General features: G+C 36.8%; 1 protein-coding gene across 1 annotated transcript; it reads right to left on the bottom strand.

Annotated features, from left to right (window-relative positions):
* Nucleotides 1-1,230: 1,230 nt before the first annotated feature.
* LOC109241392 (tryptophan--tRNA ligase, cytoplasmic) lies at nucleotides 1,231-11,405 on the bottom strand. The gene is made up of 11 exons (XM_019408134.1): nucleotides 10,988-11,405; nucleotides 10,710-10,895; nucleotides 9,977-10,028; nucleotides 9,827-9,892; nucleotides 9,386-9,472; nucleotides 6,625-6,717; nucleotides 4,940-5,020; nucleotides 2,648-2,719; nucleotides 2,378-2,446; nucleotides 2,123-2,233; nucleotides 1,231-1,526 (listed from the first exon to the last, which is right to left on the bottom strand). The coding sequence occupies exons 1-11, from the start codon at nucleotides 11,326-11,328 to the stop codon at nucleotides 1,476-1,478; spliced, it is 1,209 nt and encodes a 402-aa protein (XP_019263679.1). The 5' UTR covers nucleotides 11,329-11,405; the 3' UTR covers nucleotides 1,231-1,475.
* Nucleotides 11,406-12,247: the final 842 nt, after the last annotated feature.

Below are 12,247 nucleotides of genomic sequence, written 5' to 3'. Positions count from 1 at the left end.
GTAGAGGTAAAGTTTGATGCTCAAGTTATCCCCAAGAGAGCTAGTTTTAAGTATCTCGGGTCTATTATCCAAGGTAACGGGAAGATTGACGAAGATCTCACACATCGCATCGGAGCGGGATGGATGAAATGGAAGCTTGCATCCGGTGTTTTATGTGATAAGAATGTGCCACCAAGACTTAAGGGTAAGTTTTATAGAGTGGTGGTTCGACCGACTATGTTGTATGGGGCTGAGTGTTAACCACTCAAGAACTCCCACGTGCAGAAGATGAAAGTAGCAGAGATGAGAATGTCGAGATGGATGTGTGGGTGTACCAGGAGAGATAAGATTAAGAATGAAACTATCCAGGACAAAGTGGGAGTAGCCTCTGTGGAGGACAAGATGCGGGAGTCGAGGCTGAGATGGTTCGAACATGTTAAAAGGAGAAACATTGATGCTCTTGTTAGGAGGTGTGAGAGGCTGGCCATGGCGAGTATGAGAAGAGGTCGAGGTAGGCCTAAAAAGTACTGGAGAGAGATGATTAGACAGGACATGGCGATGCTTCAGCTCACTGAGGACATGACCCTTGATAAGAAGGTATGGAGGTCGAGGAATAGGGTAGAATGTTAGTGGGTAACTTTTTAGTTGCTCACCGATAGTCTTAGTATCACCGCATATCCCTTCATATTCTTAGATTTTCATTACGTGATGTGATTTTGTTCGCCTCGTGTATTGTATTCCCTGTTGTTATTATTTGGTACTACTTATCCTTTATCTCCCTCTTTTTCTTCTCTCTTCCTTTCTTGCTTTTCTTCTTTTTCTTCTTCTCACCCTTTACGAGCCGAGGGTCTATTGGAAATAACCTCTCTACCTGCATTAGGTAGGGGTAAGGTCTGTGTACGGATTACCCTCCCCAAACCCCACCTGTTGGGAACATACTGGGTTTATTGTTGTTGTTGTTGTTGTTGTTGTTGTTGTTGTTTTTATTAAAAATCCTGTTTTTGTTGATATGGGTACACACGCGACGCGTGTATCCTAAAACTAGTCTTATAATTGCAGTAACTTTATGTAAAGGCAGAAAAATGTTCTCCATAGTTCAGATAAACTAACCAGAAAAACAAGAGAGACTTCATTAAAAATAGGGGAAAGGGCCACAAATGCCAGACAAAAAGGGATACAAGTGATTAGAAAATAAATCATGTTAAAGTTACCACAAATCCATCTACCAAGCTGGGGTTGTGGAAGAAAATCTAGTACTTAACCAAACTAGATGCATTAGGGTCCTCAAAATGGTGTAAATTTCAACGAGAGAATGGAAGAGTGATGCCATCTTCATGACTTTGTTTTTGCAAATATATAACTGAAATTTACGAGTTATAAAAATACATGAAAAAAAGAAATTACAATTAAAGAAGAAACACCTCTCAGGAAATCGAGAGAAACAATGACTAGTTGCCTCAAGAAAGAACATATCGACGTGACGAAAATTTGCCTATTCAGTTGAACATATTAGGAAGAGGTCTAACGGCCATGAAAGCATCTACCATCTGCAGGAAAGACCATTCAACAAGCAAGTAAATTAGTGGAACTGAAAACATAAAGAAATAGTAAGAAAAACATAGAGCACGTCAAATGAGAGAGAAGCATAAAAAGGAAAAAGGGATACAGTAATTTGGACCAGCAAAAGATGCACTAAAGAAGAACACTTTGAAAAAGAAGAACCTCACAACCCCCTTAGTTTTTTTTATCCCTGAGCGCACATAATCGAAGAGGAAGCAAATTGAGTGTTGAAATAACAGTGAAGGAATGTCATGCTCATAAGAGGAGCAATTCACACCCTTGACATATCTAGTGACTTGTCCGAGGAAGAGTAAACACCACTCAGCAACAATGAGTTAGGTAAAGGATCCTATGTAGTTAAAGAAAATGGAGAACTGGCGCTAATTTCAATCTCTGTGTTCACTTAAGCTAGCAGACCAAGCTCTATTTTCTGGCCACTAAAGAGAAAATTATGTCATTTGAAATTGAGATAGTCAGGACAAATTGACTTGATAATCTAAGGGAATTTGAAATGGAGAATGAGTACTTTAAAATTAGGAAAAGCTAGTTCACTTCAGGTTACACCAGAAGTTACTTTAGTTACCTCATCAGTCACCAACGCCCTAGCCCGTCGATGTCTTTCAACTATATCTGTTAGAACTTCAGTGAGCCTCTTTTTCACTTCACCTGTTAGCATACGTCCAGACCCATATTCCTGAAAGCGAGCATATGACCATTATTGGTAACTTCAACTACTGGTTAGTCCTTGTGTGAACTAAATTAAACACCGTATGCTGGAGTTCTACCAATGAAAGTTTTGAATTGTAAAGAAATTAGATGACAAAATATGTACACTAACCTCTCTACTGAGTTCCAGCTCAGCATCATCGTCCAGGAAAAAGCCAAGATACTTAAATGGTATATCAACCTGGAATGAGAGGTTTTACTTTGCTTTTTTTTTTTCTTTTTTCCGTGGCTAAAGATGATACAAAATTATAGCGATCCAATCGAGAAGAGAACAGGCAGAGACAACCCGCAGTCTTAAGATGCTATATTCAGGCACATACAGTTATTTAAAAGAAATGCAAGTCCTAGGAATTAGCTAGTGGGTCCATATAAATTTGGTTACCTCCAAGTTCGCTCCGTACTTTCTGTGCAACTCAATTGAGTCTTGCCCACTAGAGAATGCATATCTGTTTATCTGCACATAGTTACAATTTAAAGGGTCATTTATTCGCTTTGTCGAGATAAGTTATTTAGCATAGAGTAATCAATCTGGATAATATCCATCTAGGAAACCTATATAAGAACTTCTAAAGGGGAAGCAAACTCCAATAGCCTCAGTTTCCGGTGTAACCTAGCTCAAAATTACTGTAGTGGGACTTGACTCCTACGCTAGGGCATAGTACCCCCCCCCCCCCCCCCCCTCAAAAAAAAAAAAAAAAGAAACCCCAACTCTTCCCTCCCCACAAACAAGAACTTTAAAAAGAACACATTGAAGTCTGAGAAGTATAAGTATGGAAAAGCAATTACAGAAAAAATTTCTCACTACTGCAAGTATTGAAGACACTAAGGTACCAAAGATGATTTAACAAGATGGTCCAGCAAAATGCTACAGTTGTCCCAGTAATACAAGCAAAAGGCGCAATAGAAAGCCCATATATTGATCGGATAATCTCAAACATCATATGAGGCTGCAAACAGAAGATTCAGTCAGTAAAATCCACAACTTCAGACTGTATAAAGGTGAAGGCACACTTGTGCCATTGACGAGAATTGCCCAAAATCAGATAGTGTAATTCAATTATGATTATTGTTGAAAGTCATCTACTATTTAGAAGTATCTTTAACATCAATTGCCTGATAAGGTTCTTCTCAAGAGTGCCCATCATAAATATCATTTTTTACTCAATAGGTTGGAAAGCTTATCCCCACTTTGGGATTACACTGGGTTTTTTGTTGTTGTAGGTTGGAAGCAATTCAATTACAATTATCAATGATAACAATAACAGAGAAAAACACTCATTCCACACTCTGTCCAACAGCTATAGTGAGTGCCCCAAAATCTCTTCAATTTGCTCACAAGGTATCAGCTAAATGAAACTAAAATTCCAACATAGTGCAGGTTCTTCATCTAAAAGGCGTTGAAGGTCAAAATTCACTATCAAGCACAGCAACAGCAAATGCTCGCATTTATAGACAGGGAAACTTCTTAACATCTAGGATTGGAACCATAGAGTAACTTGACTAAATCCAGGATCTCACCCTAGCTTCTTAACTTCTCCCCTATCTTAGCTATTTGTTTAATTAGTGGTAGCTGAAACCTGATCAGTAGCTAACCAAATGTTGAAATGAGTTAATTTTTTTGAGAAGGTAACAGATTTCATTATATTAAAAGATAGTCCTTAGCACAAAGAATGTGCTAAGGAGTAAAACCAGGGTTACAAGACCCAAAAAGTTGCAAAAACAATCTTGTAACAGCTACAAGGAACCAATGAGATCTTCTAGAGAATCTACATCTTATACAAGGTCCCATGTTAAAATGGGTTATTAATGTGTATGGAGATGGCGAGAGAGTAGAGATGGATTATTAATTGTTAAATCTTATTAACAGAGTTATTAGGCAGAGAGGAATGTATTGCTCTGTTGGATCTCTAGAGCACAGAGAAATGTGTGTTACTTGGCATGGTTGGCGGCAAGGGGAGTGATTTTGACAGCGGAAAATCTGAGAAAGAGGAGGATCACATATATCAGCTGGTGTTTCACATGGAAAAGCTCGGTGAAAATGCAGATAATCTCCTATTGCACTGTCAAGTGACTACTCGTTTATGGAGGGTGGTCCTTAATTTGTTTGGGGTGGAATGGGTGATGTCAGGCACAGTAAAAGAAGCATTGCATAGTTGGGCTCATAGGAGGGTAAAGAGAAGTCTGAGGGCTTGGATTCTTGCCCCATTAGCAATCATGTGGGTTATTTGGAAAGAGATAAATATGATGCCTTTTGAAGGGGTGGAACAAGATTTTGTAAAATTACAAAGTAGTCTTTTGTTTATAGTTTCTTTTTGGTGTACTTATGAGATCCCAACTTGTATAGAGGATAGGGCCTCTTCTATTGAGAATCATATTTCGGTGTAGGTTCTCATCTTTTTGGAATACAGCTTGTATATGGGGGCTTCCCCAATTGTAATGAAATTATTACCTTTATAAAAAAAAAATCTATGTAATGTGTTAGATACCAAAAATAAGAGAGCAGCAAAAGAACAAAAGCATATCCTTCCTAAGCATGTAGGGGTTCTAACAAATCTAGAACTGCTAACTCATTATATGGTGATGAATGTGAGATGTGTAAAGTATATTTTTTCGGAAGGAATTATTTTCTGAGAAGGTGTGTAATAATACAGTTCACATCATAAAAAACCCCAACCTTATTTTTTATCTCTTTTGCTGAATCGGTCACATAAATGGCAGAATTTGGATCACTAGCAGACATTTTTCCATTCTCCCCCTGCAAATGTTCAACAAAATATAGAATATTAACAGAAAGGCAATGCAGAAGAATTTTTACAAGCAGACACATTAAAAATCAGAAGCTGAAACAACAAACTAATTTGACAAGTAACAAGGATAAGAAACAGTTGTATTTCTACTTATTTGGAATCAGACAGATTACAAGCATGGAGGTGGCCACATCAGAAAAAGAACAAAGATGAAATGAAATAACCATTATATAGTTAGTAATCCATTTCATTTAAGTTGGAACTCAAGAATTATCTGCAATTGCACTAATTAAGAACCAAATTCCACTGAGAAGTGCGTGAAAGTGGTAAAAAGAAAGGGAAAAATGAAAAGAAAATATAGACTTTATTTGACATTTTGGAAATGTGAAAGATGATTTATTAGTCAACACACATTTCCATCTGTTAGTAGAAGACAACATTTATATGGAGACTATTTGTAATATGGACAACAATGGTTCTAGCAAACAGTGTTCCAACTAGGACAAATCCTTTGTGAAAAAGTTATTGAAGATGTGGGGCTTTGCTTGACTGAATTGAACATCTAACAAGGAAATTCTTTCTTGAGTTTCTTTGGGGACTGTCTTCCACAGGCTTTATGGAATTTTCATTAAACAGTTTTTTGTAATCCAGAGCTAACATTCTGAATAGATTAGCTTAGTCTCTTATTTTGTAACTTGTTAGCTTCCTGCTATAGCACAGACAAATGTAATGAAGCTAACAACACCTCTTTGGTACAATTTGCATCTTCTTGATGCCAGCAATGAATCTACTTACTTCATCAACAAATAAAAAAGATTAATATCGATTGAGAAGTTGATGTGTTATGGTAAGCTTAAGTGTTTTTAACTTCTTTTCATATCAATTCTATGCAGGAGGCAACTCGTTTTCCTAGTCGAGAAATACTTCTCTAGCATGAAGAATCACGATCCAGATGCTAGGCACAAGCAGAATTCCAGGGAGAGAATAAAGCTTTCAGGAATGCTGCATTACTCGGTCTATACAAAAACTAAATAAATAAATTAACAAACTAGATTTATGTTTTACAGGTCTATGACCAAAATATGCTACATTTATTGGTCTCTAAGCTATCACGAAGCACATGCAATGAACTGCAATTTTTTGTCAATCAGAAAGGTGAGAAGTTAACAGTTCCAACTTAGATGCTGAAATACTCATATATAACCAGAATGAAGCACCAAAGCAGAACATTGCTTTCATTTGTAAGAAATTAGGGTCTAAAGACTGTCGCACCTCAAAAGGATAATACCACAGGGCACTGGCAGGTGCTTTAGATTCCAGAATGATGAGTACGGGAGAACGATGGGTACGCGATAATGATTCTATCTAAATGTTTGATTATTGATGACGTAATATCTTTTTTTAACTATAGTAGTGTCCGGGCAAGTTTGCAGCAAGAAAAGTTAAAACCTTGTAGCAACAAGAAGTTGAGGACGGATAAATAAATGTCATAGAACAAATTACTAATAAACTGTAAAAGGTGAAGTCACAGAAGCATCATCGTAGTGAAACTTCATTGTAAATTTGTAACAGAACTAATCTTGTTCAGTCACTGGTCTATATGGAAAAAAACCTGAAGGGCAGGAAAGAAAGATGATTCAATCAAAGCAGGCTTGTGATAACCTATCCGGGGAGCGACATCTCGAGTCATTCGGAAATAAGGATCCTGAAAAATCATTTACCGATGTTAGTTTTTCAGTAGAAAGGGAGGGAGGGGGGAATCTATCAATAATGAAGATAATGGCAGACATTGCAGAGAGAAAAAAGAAAGAAATGAAGCAGCAAAAACCCAGCATGATTCCATCTTTTTTTTAAAGTAACATGATATTGTCTATCTATCATCTAACCAGTTTAATTTCAAGCAAACTAGGAGATTTCCGGCTCATATGACCTACTTAATTAAGCAGATCTACATCAAAGCTTGAACTTGCTAAATGATGTATCAATAAGCACAGCCCATGAACTAGCCAATTTACAATTGTTAAAGAGTATTTGAGCGTAACTGCAAGGTTAAGAAGTATAGTTGAATCAACAGTTTCATACTTAAAAAATTAGTCCTTTTCAAAATCAGGGAGACAAGCAACATAGTTCACAATTCTTGAGCAGAGATCAACCAAAGATCGTACTTGTATTTAGAAAAAGCATTAAACCATCTCTCTGGTTTTCATTTTGTTTTACCGCCACATAGACAAAAAAGAAAAGTTACTCTGTATTTGATCCATATTCATCTTATATGATCTCATATTTACAACAGTTCTTTGTCTGCCAACTTCTAGAAAAATATAACGAGACAATAACTTGACTCCTAGAAATATTATACCATCATTTGAACAGGAATATGACATGGCCCATCCGGCATTTTCCTTTGACAAGTCAAATATCTTTAGCAGAACATGTTGAAGAGCATCATCTATCTAGTCAATTCAGTTCCAAACTTGGAAGAGCTTGCGGAAGTAATGTGTTTTAAGGTGGGCTCTTTCCCTAAAACATATCTTGGTCTTCCACTGGGAGCTAGACACAAAGCTCTAGGTATTTGGAATGAAGTAATTGAAAATTTTGAAAAAAAAAATTGGCTTCCTGGAAAATGCAGTATCTCACTTAGGGTGGTAGAATTACACTCATCAACAGTGTGTTGGATAGCATTCCTACCTACTCCTGTCCCTGTTTCCAACCCCAGCAAAGGTTCAGAGGAGACTTGATCAACTAAGAAGAGATTTTCTATGAGAAGGAATTAGTTAAACTCACAAATTCCATCTGGTTAAATGGCCTCCTCAAAGTGCATGGAGGGCTAGGAATAAAAGATCTCACTTTACACAACACAAGAGTTTGTTAATGAAATGACACCAGAGGTACAACATGGACAACCTTGGGCTGTGGAAAGTTGTAATACAAGCAAAATATGGGGTGGCAAATAACTGGCGTACTAGACAGAGTAGACTACCACATGGTTCTAAGCCATGGAAACACATTTCAAAGTTATGGGGTGACTTCCAACTCAAGCCATCATTCAAGCTTGGGAATTCTCATATTTCTTTCTGAAAAGACAGATGGTTAGGGACAGAGATTCTGAAAGACGAACACCCAAGTCTATTTTTACCGGCCAGCAACAAGGACTCCACTATTGGCAAGATAACGCATGGGCACTGCAGTTCAGAAGAGATATCCAAGACTGGGAACTAAATGACCTGCTGAGATTGCTTTCAAAATTATCAAATGTTAATGTCAACCCTCAGGTGAAGGACAAGCTGGAATGGGGGGCTTCCAAAGATAGAACCTATATTGTCAAAAGAGGATATGACAATCTATGCTCCAATAAAGAGCTGATTGACAAATGGCCATGGAAGCTTATATGGAGAACCAAACTCCCTATAAAAGTAATTGATTTTATCTGGACAAGCCTATATGAAACCTGCCTTACTCAAGACAACCTCAGTAGAAGAAGCATTCCGACGGTGAACAGATGTTTCGTGTTTTATGTGCCAGGAGGAATTTGAGAGTGAGACATTTGTTTCTCATTGCACAGTAGCAGCTGACATATGGAACATGTTTTTATCAGTTTTTGGACTTGATTGGGTCATGCTTTACAGTATCAAGGATGTTTATGAGAGCTGGTGCTCATGGAGAGTTGGGAAATCCATCAAGAAAACTTAGCAAATGGTGCCTGCTTCTATTTTTTGGTGCATCTGCAATGAGAGAAATCATAGATGTTTTGATGGGATTTCAACTCCTAATCACTCTCTTAAAGCAACTTGTCTAATTAATTTATTTAGTTGGTTCAACCAGGCCCCTGTAACTAGTTTTGAATTTTTTTGGATTGTGTCTGTAGTTATGCAGTAAGTTTTTGTAGTATATGAGCAGCCACACTTTTGTTGTATAGTTTTTGCTATGCATCTTCTTGATGCCATTTAATGAAATTTTCTTACTTCGTAAAAAAAAGATATCACATAAAGATGTTGCCAACTTAACAGTAGTGCAGAATGTGTACAATCAATAAAAGCCTCTCAATAAAACATATAAATCAAAGAAGAGCTCTTTACATGAGCTCAATGGTTTCTATCATAGTGGAGGTTATAATTAGGATGTTATGAGGAGATCCTTGTGCCAATCAAGATTGCTTCAAATGATTGGAAAATAACCATCACTCTCAGACAAAAGAGACCCATCCGACTAATATATAACCAAAACTATTTTGTTGACAACAAAACGTATTGCTCCATTATTATAATTGCAAAACAAATTGCTTAATCATTCAAATATAATTAGAAAATTTGAAGGAATCACATGTCAAAAAAATTGAAGAAATCCGACAAAGAAATATAGGAGCAAGAACAAACCTGGTCTATGGCACATGGAATCAAGCAGCGAATGTTATCATTGCCAGAAAACAGATGAGGAAATGAACTTGGGAAGGATGGAACAGCCTGCAATTTTGTAATTCAACTGTCTAAGTTTCTCTATCATTCTAAACCCAATTCAAATTCCTCAATTTTGAGCAGAGGACGAGTCCATATAGAATTCAAAGCAAGCTACTATTCAGCTTTTTCTTTTTTGGTGTGCGTGTGTGTTTGGGGGGAGGGGGGGGGGGGGGGAATATAATGTATACTATTCCACCTTCTTCAGGCTCTTAACTTATCTATTTGACATGAAAATAAGAAAATAAATACGAAACATAAGGCACATATACTTCACTAACTTTGGTATTACAACAAAATTTAAAAAAGGGTTAGAGTAAGTTAATAGAAAGACTATGGCTATCACATTGAGGAGTAGGCTACCTGAACTGGTGGAAAACTAACTTTCCCAATGTGATCTTCACCTGTGAAACCAAAAATGCCAACCACCTGAAAAACAAACCGCATAGCGTAATAGGTCAAAAGCCTTTTAACATAAGATGCTCCTGTAGATGTAAAGTAAGCAGAAATCACATTATTGTATGTGACACATTTTGCAACCTTCACCATGTTCTTGTAAAAGGCACTATGCAAAAAGTTCTTGTTAGAAACGGACCATAAAACTATGTAAATACAACTCCTGGAGCTGTACACACAAAGCAGAAAGAAAACACAAGTTGATTGCATCCTTGTACGACTACGACCACTTAAATTCTACTTATGACAACAACAACAACCCAGTGGAATCCCACAAGTTGGATCTGAGGAGGGTAATGTGTACGCACGCCTTAACTCTACCTTATGAAGGTGCAGAGGCTGTTTCCGATAGACCCTCGGCTCAAAATTAAACTCTACGTATGACATAACATGTAAAGCTAAAATTTTCATTCTAAAAGGCAACTTTCAGTCTAATCGCTTCCATAGCAACAAATGGAAACATGAAAACCAAATAACATATTCACCTCCTCTCCCTGCCCCCCTAAAGAAAAGATAATGTTACATTGAGGACACTTTCCATAAAAAAAATCCCAAATCTCATGTCGCGCTGTATCAGTTGCTTCAATCATCTGTTAGATATTATTTTCAACTGTTAAACTCAAAATATCACCAAAACAGAATCTTTATAATACAGCTCCTTGTATGATTACCGTATGTATACTTGCTTACCTACTAAACACTGAAAAATATCAAAAAAGGATTCTCAAGATAAACAATTTCCGTAAGAGTACAAAACACAATCAGGGAAGAAAAAAAGTTACTCACTTACCCACCAACATAATCGAAATCAGAGAAAATGAAAGTCTTGGAAACATCAAATCCACAAGCTATAATATCTTTAGCATTCTCACGAGCAAGTCTTTGGCTTTCTTCCACGGACAAATTCTTCCACATACATTTCTCATCATCTGTCAATTGTATTACTAGCGGCACTTTAAATGCATCCTGCAAATATCTAAACACAACAAAAACAAAATAAATTCACACCAAAAAAAAAAGTTCTTTTAAAAAAATTTGCAATCAAGTCCTCCCAATTAATTTAATTACTTTGTGAACATGAATGGGATAAGGTGACCCAAATGCAAGGCTTCAGAGGAAGGTCCTCTGCCAGTATATAGATAGAACTTTTGCCCTTTTTCATAAGCGTCCAATATATCGTTGAAATCACGATGAGCGAAGAAAACTCCGCGGCGGAGGAAAACGTGAGCCGGCCGATTCGTGAGGCGTTGAACACGCTGGATTAAGGAGTCGTCGAGCCTCTGGCAACCAAATTTATCGATTAATTTGTCGTAGTCAATCTTGCCGCCGTCTTTTGCTGATACTTCCCATGGATTCACTACTTGCTCCTCCTCTTCCACCACCTCTTTCGCCTCCTCCCTTTTCTCCATTGCTGTAATGCTGTTCTAGTGGTTTCGGAGATTTAGAGAGAAAGTGCAAAAACCTTGGAATGGCTGAATGCTGATAGTTAAGAAGGTTTTAAGTGTCACAAACTGAAACCTGTGGGAGAAAAGGGAGTGTCATTAAACTTTTGTATAAAAAGATACTCCAATTAAAAAAATGTAAATTGTTATAAATAGAATTTTATTCATGATGAATGTGTATATTTAGAAAGATTCTAGGATTCATTGCTTGGTGGCTAAGTCACCCTCTCCCTGTAAATAAATTGTTCTATTCTATTGTAATTTATCCCAAATCAATAAGAATTCTCTCCCTCTCTCTACTTTTCTCTGCAATACTCTTCTTCTTGTTTTATTGTTTTATAACACGTTATCAGCACGAGACTCTAACCAATTGAGTAGAAGCTTTGGGATTGAGCATAATGATTGTCAATTGTTCCATGAACTTCCTTCAGGATTAAATTCTGAATTTAAGGTAAGTATTTTACTTTATTTTTCTTGAAATTCTATAATTTGATTTTAAATACAAGCAAAGACAACAAAGTTTGAATATAACTCTAATGGAGTTTGTAAGAAATTATAACCACCTGAAGTGGTAAAATTTATATGTCTTGCCATGATCAAAGTCATGTATGATCGTGAGCACAAGAAGTGAAAACCCGTCCCATTTGAATTTGCTCCATTCTCATTCCCTTAAGAGAATGTGATAGCAATATGTGATAAGTCTGAAACAAGACAAAATTATTATCATAAAGGTATCAATGGATGTGGACGTGATAATAGACGAAATTATAATCGCCATTATCGTGGTAATGAGAATAATAAGGATTCTCAAAATAAGCCTTCACTCTATGAAGTTAATGTTTGTCATCGATTTGACATAAAATATCGTAAAGCACATATAGATGAC

Source organism: Nicotiana attenuata, unplaced genomic scaffold (genome assembly GCF_001879085.1).
Source record: "Nicotiana attenuata strain UT unplaced genomic scaffold, NIATTr2, whole genome shotgun sequence".
Classification (NCBI taxonomy): Eukaryota; Viridiplantae; Streptophyta; class Magnoliopsida; order Solanales; family Solanaceae; genus Nicotiana; species Nicotiana attenuata.
The sequence above is the reverse complement of the archived record's forward strand: the minus strand, read 5'-3'. Positions and strand labels throughout refer to the sequence as shown.

What these genes read in the sequence shown, in the direction of transcription:
- LOC109241392 (XM_019408134.1), bottom strand. Translation starts at nt 11,328, where the DNA reads ATGGAGAAAAGGGAGGAGGCGAAAGAGGTGGTGGAAGAGGAGGAGCAA. An exon ending in AATGTGTCACATACAATAAT is followed by an intron (nt 9,893 to 9,976) that starts GTGATTTCTGCT and finishes TTTGTTTTTCAG; the next exon opens with GTGGTTGGCATTTTTGGTTT. An exon ending in GGGCGTTGGTGACTGATGAG is followed by an intron (nt 1,527 to 2,122) that starts GTAACTAAAGTA and finishes TCTTTCCTGCAG; the next exon opens with ATGGTAGATGCTTTCATGGC.